The sequence below is a fragment of the Nyctibius grandis genome, chromosome 5, assembly GCF_013368605.1.
Source record: "Nyctibius grandis isolate bNycGra1 chromosome 5, bNycGra1.pri, whole genome shotgun sequence".
NCBI classification, from domain to species: Eukaryota; Metazoa; Chordata; class Aves; order Nyctibiiformes; family Nyctibiidae; genus Nyctibius; species Nyctibius grandis.
In genome coordinates, this window is record NC_090662.1 from 36,328,387 (window position 1) to 36,350,765 (window position 22,379).

The 22,379-nt window shown below is 38.6% G+C and overlaps 1 protein-coding gene across 1 annotated transcript in view; it reads right to left on the reverse strand.

Annotated features, from left to right (window-relative positions):
• NELL2 (neural EGFL like 2) overlaps nucleotides 1-22,379 on the reverse strand; it is a 160,950-nt gene that overhangs the window by 117,605 nt on the left and 20,966 nt on the right. Inside the window, exons 2-7 of the mRNA XM_068401726.1 lie at nucleotides 19,627-19,777; nucleotides 6,561-6,734; nucleotides 6,359-6,455; nucleotides 2,279-2,351; nucleotides 2,009-2,091; nucleotides 865-993 (exon numbers count right to left, since the gene is read on the reverse strand). Of these exons, the coding sequence (XP_068257827.1) occupies nucleotides 865-993; nucleotides 2,009-2,091; nucleotides 2,279-2,351; nucleotides 6,359-6,455; nucleotides 6,561-6,734; nucleotides 19,627-19,777 (707 nt within the window). The remainder of the gene's footprint in view (nucleotides 1-864; nucleotides 994-2,008; nucleotides 2,092-2,278; nucleotides 2,352-6,358; nucleotides 6,456-6,560; nucleotides 6,735-19,626; nucleotides 19,778-22,379) is intronic.

The window sequence follows — 22,379 nt, forward strand, 5'->3', positions numbered from 1 at the left end:
CAAAAATACATAATGCATTTAACACTAAATTCAGAGCATTTTAAACAGCTATCAGCCAGACTTAATACCACAGACTAAGTCGTCTTCTCGTCAGCCACAAAACTCTAAAAGTAAAACTAACATCCAGAAATATCAAGATTAAAATCATACTAAGCTTAAGGAGAATGATCTAGCCAATTATGGATAGCAGCAAATCAATCTAAAGTGCAGTACAAACAACAGCCTTTTCACCAATTTCTAATGGCCTTTGGATTAGGCATTTAATGAGTTCAAAAGGAATTAGTGAGTTTTAAATGAATGGACAATAACAAAAATGCCACGGTTTTGTACCTGAAAGGATATTTGCAATTGCTTCTGGAGTTGTGATACCTCTGGGAATCTTCCATCCACCTGACAAATCTTTTTCATTTGTGATATAACAGAGTATGCATATGACCCTGACATTTTACTCTTTATTACTTATTGAGATGCAACCAAAGGCAACTAAAGCAAATCAGGCACAAGGGATCTATTAAATCATTTGCTAAGAAAAAGGCTGTGTTGATAGTGATAAAAAGCAGGGAATTAATTATCCAGAGAAACCGTTTGCAACCCAGTGCATGGGAATAACATGACAGCTAAGTATACTGCATAGCATCTGCTTTTGGTGACATGAAATATAGGAGAGGTACACAGAGCTGGCACTGCTGAAACAATAGGAAAATGTATTTATTAATACTATTCCTTAGATTTAGAACAGGTTTTCTAGCACTTTGTTGTTACTACCTAGCATATACCTGGAAATTTTCTCATTATTTGCCTCAATAAAACTGTAATCAAGGAAGCACTAGAATCCCTGAGTCCCCACACAAACTGTAGCCATACCATGCAAGTGCAGTTCTTACAGCCATCTGTCCAGGATTCAAACTCTCTGTAAGTCGCGCCTTTCATTGTGCAGGTCCTTTCACAGTAGCACTGATCCAACTTGTTCATCCTCTGCTCAGCTTGGGACAACTGTATTTACAGTTCAAAATAAAGTTTTGAATTTGTAAGTGGTTTCCACATTAGTACAAACATGATTGAAACTGTCCCCCTTATCATCAAGCATGCAGATGAGAGAATACATGCAGGAAAATGCAGTCAAAGACAATAAGAAAAATTATTGTCAAATACAATGTGATCAAACCATCAGTCATTCGGAGATGGAAATTAAGAAGCAAGACACAATGCATTTCAGCTTTCTCCAACATCAAGGACATCATGAAACAAAGTGAGTAGGTCAACATGGGTATGGCCCCTGATTTCTCATCTTCGTATGTGTGAACTGACCAAGAATCTTGCTCTGCATAAACTACTTGCAGATATTAGGGTATGCACAAAAGACCTGAATCTGAGTAGAGAGGCAAAATTGGAGGTAAAGCTCAAAACCAACATGTTAGCAAATGTTTCTCCACTTCAACTGGGGTATTATTAACATTTGTGTTTCAAATCAGACAGGTAATAGCATTCCTGCAAGCATCTAAAGAACCAACATTTAAAACCAGAAGACTAGTCTATGTTTGCTGGCAGACATTAATGCTTTTCATGTGATATTCTAGTGGAAAAAAGAAGAAAATGCTGCTTGGAATTCCTAATTCCTTGTCTTGAATATATTTTGTCTGAACATGCCTTTGGCAGCTCAGGTCTAGGAAAGTCTTGAACCAATAAGTCTTGCTGCAATAAGCACTGTAAGCACAGGAACTTACTTCATTCTAGGTTTATTGACTTGTTTGTTAGCCTAACAGATAGAGCTTGAATATCTATGAGCCCTTTCCTTGCTCATGGATTTGGATTCTGTTTACTATTAAAGGATATGATTCTACAAAAATATTAAAACACAAGAAAGCTTTCTGAACTAGGAATTTGTATGTATAGACACTAGGCACAGATATATAAATACAAACATATAAATATACCATGCAGGATGTTCTGCACACGCACATCCCCACATATGCATAAATAATCTAAAAAGACTCCTAGTAAACATTACCTTAGCTGATGTTTTGGCTAAAATGTCTTGTAGTTCCATAATTTTCTGCACAAGTCCATGGAAGTCATTACAAGTTGGGCATGCTAGAATAACAAAATATGTATATTAATTAAAAAAAAAAAACAAAAACACTTGTATTCACAATAGGTTCAATCATGTCAAAGTTGACAACCAATACACTGAAACTCAAGGTTTTAAGAAAGCTTGTAGAACAGAAAATAGGTATAAAGCACACCTTTCATTTTATGGTATAAGAATTAATAGACTTACTGCGATTAAGATCTGGGCATTGAGAAATAAATCCTTGAGGCATGACAAGTAATTGCACATCTTGCATTATGCCCTATGTGTAAGTGGAGAGGAAAAAAAAGGATACATTATTTTTACCTGTCAAAATTATGTTTTCCATTCACCATGTAAAACATTAAAGCCCACACAGAAAAACTGCCTGATAAAAACAATACTTATGAATACACAACTTCTTGCCTGGACCCAATGCAGTGATAGAAGAACAAAGGGAAAGTAAAATAGATAGATGTACAAATATAGACATACTGAATTATTTTTAAAGACATAAGAACCAAATCATTTTCAAACACATAAGATTAAATGTCACGATGTAATTATGTGGCAAGAGTTTGGTTGTTTTGAATTCATTGTTATTTTTAGTTAGCCATTGCAGAAAAGCTTGAAAATGACCTTTAGAAGTAATTTGAAAAACAGTTGCAGTTTCAGTTACTTTGAAACACTCTTTTAAATTAAATGCAAATTTTTCACTAAGCTATAACTGTCAAATAGAAGTGAAGATTAAAGAAACTTGAGTCCGGAAAAACACATTCATGCAAACCCTTTATGATTTCGATGGGGTTCTTTTCATAAAGCATGCAGAATGCCAAGAAACTACATGACCATTACAGTTGCATGTTGGCAAGAACTTAGGGGAAGAGGAAGTTTAGCATGAAATTCAACTATGCCATCTGGAAAGGGTCAGTTTCACCCAGAAGAATAGGTCCCATGCTTGCAGGCAGAACTTACATGCATCCTTAGTCATTAATATATAATTAGCAGCCACTTTGCTGCTCTCCAAAAGCAAAGGCCAAATAACAATTTCAAAGTGAGCCATCCTATCCTATTTGCCCCAGGTGTCCTTTTCATCCACGACTCCCTCCCTGCATCTCCAAAACTCCTCCTTAGGAGGAAAAGCAAAATAATTACAACATGCTTCAGTGTGCTTATGAAGAGAATGTTTCATGACACTAAGAACACAATGGAAACTAAATGCGAAAGTCCACATTACATCCACATACATGGGGCATTCTATACAGATGATGCAAAGTCGGAGATCCAGAATTTTGATCTCAAGTGAATGACGCAGGGTGACTTAGCAACCTAAGTGACCTACAGCGAAGAGTGGGTATCACTGGAGGGCAACTAAGAGGGTACTTAAGTACCATGCATACCTTTCTCCCTTAACAACAAAGCTACAATCTAGGGCAACTGGATGCTCCCTCATGCTGCACGAGGAGCTGCAGCGATTAGATAACTGTGAAAAAAATAGGTGTGCCTGAAACAGGGTTCCACGTCAGGACTTCCCAGAGCAAGTGTTCCGGAAGTCAGGGGCAAAGACCTCTTTGAAGATCACACCAAAAAGCTCACTGTATTAATTTCTCCTCCCTTCCTCCCTCGGTGTCAACAGGTTCAAACTCATGTCAACCCAAGTTATGGCATTTTCATGAAAAGGAGGAATGTCAGGGTCCAACCCATTCAAGCGTAAAACACTCTTCACTGAACACACAGGCAAGCAGTCAAATCACTTAGCTATTAACCAACAGTAAAGCTCCGCCAACTATTTGAGGAGCTTTATTCATCATACATCAGCTGTGATACAAGCTGACTCTGTCACCCGCCAGGAATTCAGGTTCCTTCTCATTCTCCCAGAGTAACAGGGAGCTGTGACACGTAGCCCACCTGGGCTCCCAAATCAGGACCTCCTGACAGTACCTGAGAGGCTTTGCACAGGCTCCTAAAGAACCTAACCATTTAAATTAACACACTGCTGGATGCTAGGTACCGATAGAAGTTACACAGTACCAGAAATCAGATAGCCAGAACTGGTGTCTCAGACTTCAGACCTTAAAGTGAAACAGGTACAAATATACAAATATAGTGTGAATATGCCTACTGGCACATTGGTTTAGTGAAGCAATATTGGGTTCAAAATCAAATACAGACAAGTAAAATCTTTTTCAGAGTGACTAATGATTTTGAGTACCTTGACCCCTCTGGACAATCTATTTAATCCACTCAAAGCAGCCTGATTTTTGGAAATAGCTAAGCACCTGCACCTCTCAAAATCAGATCAGTAGGAGTTGTCCCACGGTAGAGTGTCTAAAAATACAGACTCTCCAAAACTCTAAGAAGCATTGAAAGTCCTCATCTTCTAAACTGATGAATCTCCTGTACAGCAGTGTCCCATTTTCAGATGCAGTTTGACCATTGGTACTGTATTATGCTGGAGAAATCACTTAGCACATAATATTTTGGCTATATCGATGCTCTTTTAACAGCTATCCATTTCTGTATTTCTGCTAAGCTGGTTTATATTTGTAACTGAGGCAAAATTCTCCATGTTTTTTTTTTTAATTTTATCTTTCTTGAAAAGAAAGAAACAAAGAAAAAAATACAGTCCACTACTGGAGTATTTATTTTTCTATATCTAATGAGCTGCTTCTCAGTGACTGTGATTTGGCAAAAAGAAGAATATAATCAGGTCAAAAACTGAGAAGGCACAAAAAAAATAAAAGGACTATTAAAAAAAGGCATTAATTATAATCATGTAGAATAAATTAAGTATATCTGAGATCAGTTTAAGCAATGAATTAATATTTTCCAATTTTATTCTTGTAGTCAACTGCTAATTTAAGCCAGAAATGTAGTTTTGCAGCTTGTTTAGCAGACTTCCCTCTTAGCCTTTTGAAGGAAAAGGAAACACATATTGAAGTGAAAAATAAAAACAAAGTCATGCTTCAGTTCCCAAAACTGAGTGCCCTGCTGGACCTCTGTACTTCACACACAACTTAAATTAGCATTTAAGTACAGCAAACTGTATTTCAACACCCAAAAACTGATTTTAGCACAGAACTTTCTGTGAAAACCATAGTCAAAGTGTTTTATGCTGAAAAAAAGATTTAGCAGGCCGTATTTTAAAAAGTGATTGGGTCTGTGATAAACATCAGTTCTATTTTGCAGCTCAAGTAAAAAGACGTCTATAGGGAGGAAAACAGGACTGCAGCGTGGAAGGCATCCACAGGGATGCCATCATTTGTTAAAGCAGCTCCAGAGAAGACTGAGGTCAAACCACAGAGAGCAGCTGTGACGATTAAGTGCTACCTAATGGACTCAGAGGAATCAAAAGCTACACTCCAGTTCAACATAGCATTCGCTTCTTCAATCTTGCTATACACCAAGCGCTTGCTATATATACATGTTAAAGCAAAAGTAGTAAGAAAAAGCATGTAGAAATATTCTTCCTCTGGGGGAAAAAGCATTCTCTTCATTGATGTTAGTCATCTCACTCATTTCTGAGCCAAGAAGATACTGTGATGAAATCTAAATCCCATAGAGGCATGAAATTGGAGCTCCCTAGACTGTAGTGTTCTGTGACACACACACAAAAAAAATGCATCTAGCTATGAAACAAATAATCTGACCATTTACTTCCTGGAATTCTGTTGCACTTGGCCATTTACCTTTCCCTGTCTTACACTTCTGTTGGCTGTGTCATTTGGTGACACTGAACCCTATGCATCTGGCTCTGCAACTTTGTTTAGTGAAGTCCTGTTTGATGGAAACACAGCTCACTGCAGCAGATACGCTGATACACAACACACCACGGCCCCAAGAACTGTGTTATGGTTACAGAAGCACAGATTGGTTGAGGTTGGGAGGCACCTCCTGAGTTCATCTATTCCAAATTCCCTGCTCAAGCAGGATTAGTCACAGCAGGTTGCTCAGGACTGTGTCCAAATGGCTTTTGAATATCTCCATAGTAGTCTTACTCTGACCAACTTCACAGCAGAACTGTTTTCTTATGTTCACATGGAATTTCAGGTGTTTCAGTTTTTGCTCGTTGCTTCTCGGCCTGTCAGTGGGCACTACTGGGAAGAGTCTGGATTCCTCATCTTCATTCCTTCCCATTCAGGTATATATACACATGATGATATGCTCCCTGAGCCTCCTCTTCTCTAGGCTGAACAATCCCAGCTCTCAGCCTCTCCTCATATGGAAGATGCTCCAATCCCTTAATAATTTTTATTTAAGTTCACACTTTTCCTTTCAGGGAATGCATACCTTAAAATAACCATGTGCATTATTTCTCTGTCCCAGCCAAAAGGTTGTACCGAAAGGTAAGTCCATAAAGGGCTTCTCCACAACTCTTTCGTAAATTCTGAAAAGAAAGGGAAAAATAAAGTCCCAAATTGTCATTTCACTTACTCGGAGCTGGAATGTTCCAAATGTGACAACTTGTTATAAAACAACACTCTTTACTTACTTATTGCAGTCCACATGTAAAATCAAGTGAGAGGCGCTGACTGCTAAGGAAAGCCTGTGCCATTTATCATCTGCCAAAATGTATGGGAATACTTCTGTGTGGGAGCGATGACTGCCTGAACGATAATGCAACCTGATTTCATTTCGATGACCACTGCTTTCCAGCTCCAGGTACCTGTACCATAAATGCACCACCATGTCATAAACAATTCTTATCAGCACAGCAACATTTTACATAACACAACTTCTCATTACCATGCAGGAACTAATTAAAAGCGGGGGAAAGACAAGCAAGGAGATACAAAGATGAAAGCAGACACTTTCCAGATTTGCACTGCATCCTTCTTCTCAATAACAAATAATAGCAGGTTCCAACTTTCATGTAAGTACACAAGAAGCCAAGCTAAATACTTTTCTCCTCTAGCAAGACTATTTTCCATAACATGATCTGATGGGGAATATAATTACCCTATTATGCATAAATGCTTCACACCTTGAAAGCACATTAAGGATACTCTGAAAGCATAAATGCACAAAAGAAACACCAAGTTTTGCAATAGGAACATCATTAGCCATTACCAACCAGGGCAGCAAGCAAGAGCTGAGACCAGACACTGCTTTGTTTGCTTTCGGATGTACTGCTAACATGTCCTTTCCATTTTGTAATCAAATTTCTCCAAAGAAATACAAAATCAAGAAGTGATAACTCTTCAAAACAATTTATATATGTGTACATATTTGCTTTGTTAAACAAGTATGTGTATTTGTGGTGTGTGTGTATATATATACACATGTTTGTATATGTATCCACATATATATACATATGTATATACATAGTGAAAAACCAGCATTGCAGCTGTACCAAGATAAGTGCACCATACACCAGATTTGCATATTGCAAACACAAGCTTCACTGGTGAAATTCCAGCAGATCAATTTAAAAAGCACCCATAACCAAACTTGGTACTTAGTCAGACAGGCCTATTTCTTGCATATTGGACCTCTTCTGGGAACAAGCTTGACAAACCATTTGTCTTCTAAGTACTAAGTTTCTCATTTTAAAGTCCCCCTCTACAATGGTTTTAAAACAGGAAAGAAAAACAGAAACAGAGATTCTCAAATAATCATATGCAACCTTCAGCTAAAGAGCAAGGAAAATAACATAGCATGTGGTGAGATGCACAACAACTGGGAGAATAGACAATTCATTTTTGTCTATTTTTGCTGCTACATCTGCAATCAGGCATGACAGTGGTTTGTAATCTGAGCGCACATGTGTTTTAGGGTGATGTCATTTACTTTAACAGGCTATCTATATTAAAGGACAGACAAGACAATGATTGCAGTTTTAAAGAGTGAAGATGAGACCAATCAAAACCATCTTGTACAATCGTTATCCCCAGGAGGAGGTTGGGCTCACTGCACATCTCTCCTTCCTTCAGGGTGTTTCATGGTGGAACATGCCTAGTAACAGCACGAAAACGATTATCCTGTCACAAAACTGGCAAAGGGCAATTTCTTCTTCCTCCCCAGTATTAACAAAGCAGTTAACTACAGTCAGCAATAAATTTTATAGTCTGAGATAATTTACCTCCTCACGGCCCAAAAATAATTTTTGCTTTGGCAAGAAGTGTAAACTAATTGAAGGCCTGGCTGGAAAAAAATTGGGCAATAGTGGCAGGACATCAGTCAACTTAATAACCTCCTTCGTAACTCAAGCTTCAAGGATAAAAATAAGGTCACTCTCAACCTAACAAAGAGCAGGAGCATTATGGAACTGGACTCCTTCAGCAACTTTTAAGTATCTCCACCCAGTTGCAGATACAATCTGGAAAAAGAAAGGGATGGATATGTTGAAACATTATCTTCTGGTAGAACCAACAGCTAGCTCCTACTCTCTTCAAAGTCACTGGCAAAACTGATGCGAGCACACAGTGATGCAGGTAGGCAGGGAACAAACTACACCAGTAGACAGTCAGTACAGAAGGTATAAAATGAACACTCATGTTGCCCTTATGCAGGTGAGATAAGGAAATCTCTGAGGATTTATTTTCCCAATAAAAAATAAGACATCACTGTAAAAATTTCAGGAATTAAGAACTGCTGAGAGAGGATGCTGACATTCGATAATGCTACAATAAGCAAGGAAACTTTCCTACCAAAGCCGTGAAAAAATTGTGGGCACTTGGGGTTCTGTCTTAACTGTGATTAAGATTCTGTTTTGAGATCCACAGGCAATCTCTTTTGTTCTTCCATTTGGTAAACTAACAAATACATCTACCTTCGAAAGGCTTGATGATTGTTAGAGAAAACATGCATCAAAATGAAAAAGAAAATAATTGCCATTAGGAGAGTTATTAAGAGAATAATTTATGGTTTACTAAGAATCTGTAGAGGCAGCAGGAAAACGTAGTTAGAAAAGCAAGTGGAATCACAGCCGGAACAATATTCCCTTCAGCTTGAACTAACGCCACGACACTGAAACACAAGGAAGTGAAAGTTAATCACTTTCACTTCATTTTTTACGAAATACTGTGCTTGCTATTCCACTTGTCTAGATTTTTTTAACTGCCTGGACTTAAGTGGCTCTGGCTCAGCCTTGTGAGCTTCAGAAGATGGGACAAGCCTCAGCACTGACAAACAGATACAGGTGGAAATGCAAAGTCTGCCCACAGTGAGGCTTCTCACACCATCTGTGCTTTTCAAAGGTTTGGAAGAGCCTTTGAGAAAGTAAGCTAAGCATTAACAAATACACCTGGATTTTAAAAATTCATTTATAGTGACAAAAATGCTTTACGCTTCTCTGTACGCTCAGGATTACTAATATTTTGAGAGAGAAAAGAGGGTGATCTTGGTTCCTAAAGGACTTACTCCCAAAGGAAACAATAACTGCTTCGTACTGCAGTCTTCTCCAAGGTTGTTACGTTTCTGCAGATCACTCTGTGCATGCACAATCATTGCAAAGGCAACAGGTAAGGCCACCATAAGATCAGCCGCTCTGCTTGGAAACCAGCCAGACAGCGATCCCTTATGTACTGACTAAGGCTGAGCCTACCTTCATGAGGAAGACATTTGTCTTAAATGCCCCAGAGGAATTTGAGACAGAAAACAGTGATGTTTTCTCTGCTGCCCAGCACTGATCCATTGTAACTGCTGTATAAGAATTGAGAGTCAGCAGATCTGCTCAGCTGCGGAGCTGCTACCACCCATCCTGGCAAAGGGCACGTGGTCTGCACAAGCCTGCGCAGGACCTGCTCTTCAGGCTGCGACAGGCCAGCGTGGGGGGAGACTGTGGAACTAGAAGTCGGGCTGTACAGCAAAAAGATTTAGGAGGTGAAAGACCAGGTGGTCCTGGTGTATGCAGTAGCAGTCTTTGAGAAGAAGGAGGTATGGCCCTTCCATCTAATGGTCAGTGTCTGTAACTCCAAGTCTTTGATGGCTCACTTGCTCATTTGGCATCCTTGCTCACGCAGCAAACACACACTGCAGCTGCCCTCCCTTACTCCAGGCAACTTGTAATTTCAACTTCAATTTACATCATGTAGACAAATATTTCAGAAGCTAAAGGCAAGATATCATGTCTGTTGCTTAGGAATTTAGTATAGGGTGTTTGGGTTTTTTTTTTAACTTTTACTATTCACATTTATAGGTATAGTGTTAAAAGAGTTCTTCACAGCTCTTTGATCTACACTAAGAAAAGGAAAACCAATAAAATTAAAAAGTAGTATGTACTTAAGAAAAAAAACTTAAAATCCTTATTTCCATGACTTATAAAAATCTTTATCTGAAGATTTTTGATACAAAAGTTCTGGCTTTTTTGTTAGGTATAATCACATAATCATACAAAAAAAAAAAAAAAAAAAGAGATCCTAGTCAGTAGACCCTATTAATTGCAAACTATGGCTACAATAGCAGTAAGGAATTCTGCTGGGTGTAGATTACGTAAAAGCAATTCATGCCGCACAGCCACCACATTCAGCAATGCGTTATTTGCCATTTTCCATGGTATGATGACTGGGCAGTCAGGAGCGTGAGCATTATTTTTCTATTTGGAAGTAACACTTAAAGTGTTCTGAAACATTAACTAGGAGTTTTTACTGCTTGGTGCATCCCCGAGAAAAATATGGCAGAAAAATATACCCAGATGGATTCTAAATGCCAAGCGGCAACTGCACTATACCTGTAAAAACCTAGTCCCCACCTCTCACTTACACTACTGCTCAGCCTTACTGGCTTTGCCTTTTTCCCTGCCTGTCTAGAGCTCTACCTAGGCAAGAGATGACTGGCGATTTTGCCAGGGAGTGGTAAATAAAAAAAAAATTGTTTTTATTTTTCTGGATAAGTTGTTAGCACTTAGTACAATTACACAGTGGGCAGAAAAGCCACCACTTCAGTTTCTGTCCCTTTTCTTACAGTTTTAGAGCCAGGCAAGAATTTTCTGACATAGGATATTTTTGTTCAAAAATGCTGATCCATTCATTAAAAACAAACCTTTTCATAGACACAAACATTCTTGCAGCAAGACTTGTGGGGTTCAGGATGAAATGCTTGTTAAAATGAGACACAGACAGAGCAAATCTGAGACTCTCTGAAAGACTTTCTCAAATACTCTTTAATGTGGCAGTTATTACCTATTTGAAAGCAGAGATCCCAAGTGAAGCGAGGTCGAAATCAGAAGAGGGTATTTCCCATATCAAAACAGAGTGCACAAACAACGGGACAGTAAAACCAGTCTTTCAGGTCAACCTGATGAGGCTCTCCCAGTATGCTGAATTCATCAATCGAAAAGAGTAAGTCAGGTACACCTAAACAGAGTAAGTTGATCTCAAGTCTTATGCCTATACTAATAAATAAAGCCATCAAGCCCCATTCCTTGGCTCTGAAGACAAATATTAACAGTGGTGCTCCACTACAACTCACATCCATATGGACGCTCACTGCTACCTTTTCCCTGAAATGGGTGGTTTTTTCCACACTGCCTGTTGGGAACAGTCCCTGGCCAATGCTACCCCACAAACTGTGCCCTGGCATCATCTGCAGGGGTGCTAATTGCAGGAGACAAAAGCATGCCAAGGAAGATGCTAACAATTATGCAGAACAGACAACAACAGGCCAATGCTCCAGCCTGGGTCTGGGCGTTGTTTGGTTTACTTGCATAGCCCTGGCCAGGCACTGCCAATGAGGCTTTTTACTACATTGAGTAGGGGAGGGAGGGAGGGGGCAGGGGGGAGAAAAAAGAAAAGAGAATGACACTCTTCAGGACACTTGTCGTGGATGGAAAAGAAGCAAGATCAAGTCCCTGCTCCAAATCAGACAGAGCAGAGATTAACAATGTGAGAAAAATGCCTCTGAAGTACCCCAGCCAGTGAGCTACTGATCATTCTGGCATTTACATCTCTTCTGCTGTTTATTTTCTTCTACCGCAAAAAAGGTCAACCATTTCAGCTTTGAACTGCTCGTCGCACTGGATAGCCATGGAGGACAGCTGGGGAGAAGGAAGGTGCATTCCTGATGTGCACAGGAGATGGAACCCCATGCAGCAAGGAACACCTTCCACATTGGGATGTTCATGGGAGAGAACAGCCATGCAACAGATGACTGGAAGGGCAGAGGGACGCCATGTCTGTACCTGATTCAGACTAATAAAGCATGTGGGAGAAAACTGTATGTCAATAAGATCTTGTTTCTATCAACATCTTGCAGCCCCTCATCTGACTTCAGTGGGGCTGCTGTGAACTGGAAGACTTTGCTGGCTTTGAAGGCAAGAACTTGCCTCTCCCCTGAGAGATCTCTCTGCTCACCTCCCAGACTTTGAGCTCAGCTATGTCCCTAAATGAGGAAGGCAAAGTCTTGCCTTCACGACCTGCAGAGTCCACATAGGTTCTGCTGAGTTTAGCACTATGACCTAAGAGCTGCTGGTCATCACAGGAGCAACATATCCTGGACCCTCTAATGTTACTGCTGATGACAAAGCGAGGCTCCCAGCCAGCCTTCCTGCAGTGCTTGCAGGAGCTCAGCAGGAGCTAGAAGCAAGAGCTGAGGTCCCACCAAGCTCCTTGAAGCACTCCAAGAGGAGTTATTCTCCCAAAAAGTGCTGGCTTGGTCTTGCAAAAGTTCAAACCTGGTATTACAGCACATTGTCCATGACATCCCTGTTCAAGCTGTGAATATGAAATCAAATTCCCAAACCAGGAATACTTTTTGAAATGCAATTCTTGCCTTTGAGCAATTGTTCTCATGCCTCCCATCTCTCTCATTAACCCCATTTATCAATATATTTATTCCATTCTATTCTCACTATCACACAGCCCCATTAATATCAATCTTGTCTGTCTGAAGCTTCCTTTTCTGCTAAAAATCAAGGAGGGAAGAAACTCTCAGATCAAACACTGTAAAAACAAATGGCATAAACCGTCCATCTCATTCTCTTTCTTGACAAAGTTTCTCCACGGAGAGCAAGAGGACTGCAAATATAATAAACAACTTTCTGACATACATATATTAGTAAAAGCAAAAGCCAGTTTCAACCTAACTCTTCCCATTTCCTACCCTGACAGAATACAGATTTCTTTGTTATTTATTTGTTAACAGAAATCCTTTCAAACAACAGGAGAAAAATAATGACATCTGTCAAAACCCACATTTCAACTATTTCAGTGGTGGCTTTCAGTGTCCTAGGCAAGGACTAATCTTTTGTCTCTTATTCAAGTAGGTCTGCCCCTAGCCTCAATTCAAACTACAGGATTTGGGCTCACATGAGCATTTTGTAACAAGTTCTCGACCAAAGCACCCTGGATTAGTTGCCACTGCGATGATTTACATCAGCAGACAGGCTGACTGCACTTGATTTAGCAAAAGTTACAGGAAGATGGTTTTAAGGTGGGAGCATTACAAGAATTCACATCCTATTGGCCATTTTTTTTTTTTTTTGGTCACAAAGCATAAACTAAAGCAAAGCAAAAAAACCCAGGCAACAGTACAAGGCGTCAATTACAATTTGATAACGTCCCTTATAACCTACACTTAAAGAAACAGATCATTCCCAATGTCATGAAGACATTAAATTAGAGTATAACACAAAACTGCTGCTTTACAAATATTTCCCTCCAATCATACATCCAGGGGTATGATTGACCAAGTTAGTCTCCCAAACCAAAAGAAACAAGGAACCTTTCCCTTTTGGGATAGAGGCAAGAGCCCAGCCAAACTGTCAGTGGCTACGTAGAGAACCCTTTGTCCCACAGCATCTTCTCATGCACTAGAAAAGCAATGAATGAATGAAAGAAAATACCTTTTTTTGACACCTATGGTGAAACATGCAAACTGCATCAAAAGAAAAGAAAGCTGACACCAGGAGTTTTAAATCACTAGAGGAAGTCAATTCAAAAGCAATTTATTGTTATGAATAAATTTAAGAGGGTTCATAATTATTGTCAGAATAGTAAGAAACAGCAACTAAGATTTACTACTAAAAAAAATAAAATACAGAACATTACAACCCTGCACACCTCCAGCAAAGAATAACATGGAGTGGTTTAAAAAGCAGAAATAAGCTACAACTTCTTTAGGCACGGGGAACAGCCACATAGAGCTGTAATGTTTGAAAATGAATCCAGTGTTATTCTTATAACATCTACTCTGCAAGTTATTGATGGAGAGAAGAGCACCCCTCAAACAAAACTCTACAGTATTGGCTTAAGTGGCAAATATTGGAAGTTTTTCTCAGCATAATGTGTTTGCAGTAGATTTTGTGGTGTTGGAGACTCACACTGCAGTCCAGAAATACAGACACTCCTACATCAAGAGTAGGGAACACACAGTTCCACCACTATTTTAATACAATCATCAAATGATACAACAAAATTCATGCATCGGGAGTTCACCTCTGGCAACTTATCTCCTTGTACAGCTAAATCTGGAAGAGAGAGAAATTGTCGCAGAAAATTTCCTCCTATACACTGAAAGAGGTCTGAAACTGCTGTACAGTACAGCCCGTTTGACAGCAGATAATCACAAGACACCAACAGCTGTGAAAATAAATGCTAAGTAAGGCAGAACTTGAATAAATTAGTAGAGATACACAATTAAGTGTAGGGAACGCCTGTCCATAATATTCTATTGATTTCAGTGCTCCATTTCAGGATATAAAAAGTATTAGCCGAAGGAAAGAATGGTTAAACTACAATCCAGTGATTTCATCCTTTAAGAGCCCTAATACACAGTATCTCAAGAGATATGAATATAATATTAGTTGCATAAAGCCATCTAACCATGAAGGGAGGAAAAAGCTTTATTACATCACTCCACTGTTGCCAATTAAATGAAAATCTATGATGGAATAGTGAGACCTAACATATATTACAATCCTGTCGCAAATTAAAATCATCTCTCTGCTGATTCTTCCATCAAGAAGTTGTTGAGACAAACTCAAAAGTGAAATGAGGAGGATAATACAGCTTAAACTGAAGGCTGAGAGCAAGCACACAGCAATCAGTGTTTAACAGTGCTTCCACTCGGACTTAGGCATCATTTCATTAACATCATTTAAAACATTTACCTTGTTATTTTAAAGTACAACACATTTTAGGCAGGGAACTCTATGTGGTCGAGGTGATCCTCTTAAGTTAAGAAAACATTTGTAACTTCTACCTTTCAGATATATGCCATACATAAATCTGTATTCAGCTGCCTGAAACTCATCTGAACGATTACTGATGTGAAATTTGGATTTCTTGACACCAAAAGAGTTTTCTTGAAAGTATAACTTCCAAGCTGTACCAAAAACTACCACTGCCTGAACTCTTCAGCTGCTCTAGTCAGTGGGAAAAAAAGCAATCTCTGTGGAAAAATATGAGCAAATTAGAAAGGGATAGTTACAGGTATCATTTCAGATTCTTTCACTTTAAGATCAATTTTAAAATATTTTAATGTATTGAATACTAGAGAAAAGCATAAATATTATAAAAGGGGAAGACAGCTTTGATACTCTACTAAAAAAAGAAAAATAAAAGCATTTAATAAAGTAGGAAAAGATTACTATATCTGCAGAAAATCCTTTCAGGAGCTACTTTTTGTGGTGACAGCAACAGCCCAGCCTCAGCAAATGCCCAAGCCTCAGATTTACATGGAGAACTTCTGCATCTATCCGATAGCCCAGGGACAGCATTCACCACATCACATTAGAGAGGAAACTTTGGGAGACCAATTCCGTCATCTTCTTAAGACAAAGCCTTAAGAAGTTGCATGACTGTATCTCAGTGGAAGTATTCATTTTTTATGTTCATCAAAAGGGAAACAGCAAAAAGGAACAACAAAAAAAACCCATAAAACTAAACAACACAGACTGAATCAGTAAACTCTAAATCATGTAAACTATTTTAAGTATATAGTTTTAAAGAAAATTATAAAATTTAAAAAGTAACTGCAATTCAGGAAATGTCCTCAATTGTTGTAAATTAACATATTTGCACCGAAGTCCCTAGACCCATGCAAAGAGAGGATGAGTTTTTACTCTGATTTATTTTCAAAAACACATAAAATATTTCCCAAGCCACTGAATAAATGAAAACACATTTTTGCACTTTTTAAACATTTTTATTTTCTTATACCCTAGAAATTCTTTTACCCTAGAACCATTAGTTATGAAACCTCTGTAAAACAGAACACACGAAAAGTTACTTGTGTGATGACCGATTACATCCTTCAGTTATTGCCACCTCCAGCCTTCCTCACCACCATTCCACTCCTCACTGCAGAAAAGTAAGAGCTCATTCTGACTTGTGTAAATTAAGAATATAGCCAGGTGTGATTCTATCCCACATAGTTCAATACTAGTGCAACTTCTTTGACATCAGAGGAGCTCTCCAAGGCTAAAGCTGATGCAAAGGAGTGGAGTCAGGTCTGGCGTTGCTACTTCTCCTACCAACTATGATCACTGCTGTGACAGAGAGTTCACAAGAAGTTGTTTAAGAACTAAAGGACTGTTACAGAGAAGTCCTTGGTCAGAAGTGGGCAAGGTCAGAGATGGAAACCCAGCACTGAAGCAGCAGTTATTTAATGTAACCCATCCAAATGCTTCCTTTTATCTTCTTCATTCTCTTTTCTTTATTGTCATTCATCATCAAAGAAAATGAAAACCATAAGAGATACTATAGGAGACTCGGAGATGCTAGCCTAACCCCAGTATTATCCACACCTACGTCAGCCCTCATTTTAGCACAATTAAATTAAACAAACACTACTATGGCACACAGACAGCTTTCTGTACATCCTAGCACAGGATAGACCAGACTGTGTTTATTAAAAACTTAAGAGCACATCTAATTTAATAGCCACAAGTTCTTCCTGGCCATACTTTTGTTGAGACTGATTTTACACCTGCTGAAGATAACAAAGACTTTCCCTGACTGTAAGGGGATCAGATGAAGCCTAACATTTTTAAAGCAAATTCTTCAAGTTTCTTTTTAAATAGATTACTTAATATTCTCCCAAAGAAAGTGATGAAATATTCACAAGTAGATTGTTCTTTAGCTGCTTCATCCAAAGGTGACCTGATGAGCGACTATTTGCCTAAATAACCTAGAAGGCTTTTTTCCTTCTCTTTGATTACCCAAGGGCTTACAAGGAGACCCCAAAAACAAACATAAAGCATATATCCCTATAGAAAAATTGTAAACACTACGCATCACTTAAGAGGACATAGCAAGATAAAGAGGTCACACTGGCGAAAATGGTGGTAGTTTTTTTCAGCAGGGCATGAACTGGGTATTATCTTCATTTTTCATACCTCTAATAATATCACATTAGAATGAGAGTACTAAAAGTTTCCACAGTTAAGAGAAAAAGGGCCTAAAAAATGCTCAGCAATGCCACTAAGTTATGCATCCACAGTTAAAATACGTACACACATAATGCAGACCTTCTGATTTCAGCTAGAAACCTTGACAAATGCTTTCCATTGCAGTTAGACAGTTCAAATTCTGATATGCAGGTAAACAGAAGATGGTGAAAATGTAACAATAAAACCTGCAATTATTTAAGGTATGAGAGAAATTTATTGAAAAAGTCTAAGTGTTATCAATATAAAATAATAGGATTTTCAGAGTCGTGTTTGTCACCCTTTTACAACCATATTTTAGATGGGCATAGGCATGGATGAACCAGATTCAAATGAGATAAGCAGCATTATGCTTGTATGGCCACGTGACCTGGACACCAGCACTGCTCTGTCCTTTCCTTTTCTTTGTTATGGCTGGATAGAATCAATGTAATGCATTCTTGTTCCCATAAGACCAACAGCAGGTCTACTTGTCCAGCCCTCCTCACTTCAACAATTAGTTATTTTCCAAAAAAATATCTCGAAATTCTTCTGCAACCCTATAATGAAAGTTCATTACATGTTATTTTCCATACTTTTATCACTCTTTATGTTCACTAAGTGGCAGTGTTTTCTCCCAGCTGGCCACTCTCCAAGTTACTGTTTGTCAAGTTTTGCGCAGTTATACACTACACATTTTATTGGTCTTCTATGGCATGTCTCTTTCTTCATGCCATTCCTAAGGCCAAGAAAGGATTTCTAGCAAACATTGCCTCCTTTCAGAAAGGCTTTGGTTATTCTCTTTTGCAGCATCTGAGAGTTTCACGTTGGTGACCTCTTTGCCCACCTCTGTGTCTATTTTGGCACATGAAGGTTTCACCTCTCATTTTGAAATTTCAAATATAGTTGCATTAGCCCTATCAGTAGCCCAACCAATCCATGTTCTTCCCACAAATGTAGAAACAAGCTTTGTCAGGGCACAGCTGGCCCTGCAGACCTACTCTCTCATTTGAGACAGAATAAACTTTTCCATCTGGGATGATTTGCACATGTGGTGGTACAGTCTGAGTTTGAAACTCAATAATCACAGCTTCCCAGTTCTGTCCCTTGCACAGTACCCACTCCTCCAGATGAGAAGTAGGTGACAGTTAAGAGAGAAGTCCCTTGGCTCTTCTATGATATAACATCAGTAAATATCATCCAGGAGGCATTCAAACACCCCCTTGCAATGTTTAAAGATGCTTTTATAAACATGGCATAATGATCCTTGGGAAAGTTTTCCCTTTATTCCTCTTCTTCTTTGTTTGTTTTGTTTTGTTTTTAAATAGGCGACTTGCAGAAGAATGGGCCTCTGGGAAACAGAACAGAAGTAGAATTGGACCATCTTCCAGCACAAAATAATTGATGCCATGCCTGCTAATGAAAATCTGTACACTCATGAAAAAGAAACAAATATTTTGCTTTGCCTGAACATTTCTCTTTACCTTTTCTTTTTTTTTTTTTTTGTTCCTATTTTGTAATGAGACTATCAAGAAAGAATTATAGGATTGTACATAGGAAAATAAAAAGGACTATGAACCAAAAGCAGAGATCATCTGTTGCTTGTGCTAATGACTGCTTAGAAAGTGCACATTTTAAAACTCCCTTTTATTCTGTCACAGAATCATAGGGTGGTTATCTTTAATAGCCATTACTCAGACAGATATATAAAGAATATCTTATTTCTCTAGCAGTCGTTACCCTATCAAAGGAATAATCCTTAAATGCTCCATGTCATTCACTTTAGGTTTTTAAGGCTGACAACATTTTGAGTAAAGTGCTCTGCCATTCATGGGAGGTGTAGGTCCATAACTGGAGGATTTTTTTGCTTTTTTTAAACGGCTTGCAGTGGTAAAAACCAGCTGGTGAAGAGGTGGACGTACAGGGCCAGGCTTTGTGAATCAGTGTAGCTATACTGACACGACAGTTTTGCACCAGCTGAGCATCTGGTCCTTACGGTTATGAACGACAAGAGAGAACTGGCTTATCATGCCCTTCAAGGCAAGACACATTTAAAGAATAACAGCTGTTCCACTTTCCCTTGGCCGATTTGGACTTGTGATTTTTTATGAATCTGCACAATATGCCTACCCAAACACTATAAATATTTGCAAATGACCTGCTACACGAACATTTTGCCCTAATTTATTTTCAATTTTTGACTGCATAAACACATCCACTTTCATTAACTAGCACACGTAGCTGTACTTACCTGTGATCTAAATGATGAATAGAGAGAATAACCCCTGAATTCAAATGGGCTTGTTTTAAGGTTGCCAGGATTGTGAATTCATATTTATTTCTTAACTTCTGAAAAAAGATTTCAGCTGTTTGTGGAGATGCCTTTACACTTCTTGAAGTATCTAAAAAAAAAAAAAAAAAAACCACTCAGTATAAAATCTTATTTTACTTTACATCCTCAACTCAAAGAGCTTACAAAATAACAAGCTACTTCTGAGTAGCACAATTGAACAGACAGGCAAAAGCAAGGATCAAAGTATTTTAAACACCAGCTTTTACATGCAATGGGAGCCATTTCAATGAAAGAAAACACATTTTCTAGGACACCCATTCTATTCTGGATGGGGGTTTTGTTTTGTTTTTAAGACAGGGTCATAACTCTTTTACTCTCTCCATGGACGGCCAGATGGTACCTTTAATATCTCATCCAAAATACGGACTCGCTAGCAACGAAGCACAGAGTGACAGCACTGGATATGAGCCTAAGCTGTGAAGCACGACCTGAGCAACTTTTTAATGACGTCTACAAAAATGTTATGCTTAGCAGCTATGCACAATTAATTAAAAAAAAAAAAAAAAAGAAAAGAAAGCAGCATCTCTTTAGGGACAATTTACTCAGCTTTAAGTAATAGTTATAAATTAACTTAAAAACTCACCATTTTTCAAAATATATTGTTGCTAATTAATCACTATATACTCCAGTTGTGCAGTATGTTGTTGCTGCTTCTTGAACAGGATGTCATGAACATTTGTCAGACTAATTGCACACACACAATAAAGATTTTGCTTTTAAAAACCCACACACAACCAAGACTGAAGCAGTTTCTGCTGAATTTGCATGGAACATGCATAGAAAATAAAAGGTCTCAAGAGATAATTCACAAAATAAGATGTCAAATGCTAGAAAAACAATTCCCAAGGTTTTCCATAATACATCATACAAGAAAAAAAAATAATATATATTTGTAATGCACAAAATCAATTAATTAGCATGTGTAATCAATTGTGTAAGAACCAAATCAATTCACAAGCTTTGTCATTGCAATTTGGCCATCCTGCTCTAACTCAGGGACACTAACTCGGGGACAGCAACAGCAGCAGAGAGCTAACTGCAATAGAAATGATGGTTTTCTTTTGGCAGTACTGGAGCTGAGCTCTCATGTAAGCTTACACTGCTGTTCTTAAAAACAGGTTTATTCTTTAAACTGTACCTATGAAGATGCTACTCTGTATTAACAGCAAACAGTTTATTATGGTTTATGGACCATGAATATATTTTAGTATGTGTTTAAGAAGTGCAACAACCTGTACAACCCTAAGTCCTAACCAAGCTCCTGTTTAGTGTCACATCAGGATGAATTTCATTCATTTTTTACAAAGGTGAATTCAAAAGAAAAAAAAAGAAAAAGGGGGGGTGGGGGAAGAAAAGACCATTTAAAGCTTTTTTTTTTTTTGGTGAAACGTCACGTCTTTTCTACTGTAGATTGCGTAACTCTCTCACTGTTGCAGACATCCATGGCATTTTAATGGAATTGTTAATAAATCATAAAGCAACTCAAATACAGTTACATCAAAGCATTCATTTTTAGCCAAGGGGCACTAACAGAGTGGAATGACATAGGTTTGCATGCGGGAAGATAGTTTAACTGCATTAACAATTTCTAGCAATATAAACAATCTACTCCCAAGAGACAGAGCAGAGGAAGGACACACAAGGAACATATTCTCTAATCATGATCACAGGATCCTCACGCACTGCAGTTCTCAGCAGCAGCTTTCCTACCAAGATACAGAGGAACACAGGAAAATACAGATGTGGAACCCACTTAAAAGCCTACAGAGTGTGATTCCTGGATGCAAAGCACATCCTCCAAACCTGTTTGCAGTGGAGGGGAGCTGGGTTTCTCAGCTTACAAAGCCCAGTCAACATCCTTTTCTATTACAGGTTCATTATCGTTAGAGCATTTACAGAGTGTCCTTTCGGGTCCACAAACACATTACATGTTTACACTGAAATGAGAAGAATCTCATTTTGATTAATGACAGAAGATCTGACAAGGTATCATCAAACTATATTTGTGTGCTTGTGTGCATAGTCAAAAGAGTGTCTGCCCTGAGGGGCAGAGCTCCCCTGCCTGAAGGGCTTGCAGCCTCAGAAGCCTCAGTCAGGATGAGCAGTGCAACTTTAAATAAAAGTGGGAGAACAAAACCCAGAGCAAGCTGAGACCACTGGAACGTGAGAAATTATCTTGCTTACATCTTAATAATTGTTACTACTTTGTAACAACACTGTTGTCCCTCCAACAACCTTTGATGTTTCTTTTAAACTTTCTTGGCAGAGATATTTCACTTTGACTTCAGTAGATGATGAGATTATAGAAACCAAGCCTACAGAGTATACACCATGAACACCCCAATACTTTTTCAGCCACGTTAATTCAAGCTGATTCCCCCTTAGCTGAAACATTGCAGGAGTTGCGAGGAGGAAAGAGCAGGGCGGAGAAAAAGGGCTATGAAGATGATTTCCACATCATCATCTCCCAGCTCCCTGTCATTTATACACGGCTGATAAAGCACATATCCACGTGAACGTGATAGTGAAGAAGCTGCACAGGTCCTTCATCAAACAGCTTCTGTGTCTGGTCACTTCAGTCTCTCTCTGATTTAGAGTGAGCACACTACAGAGGCATTAAGGTACTAAATAGATACTATCAGTTTCCATGG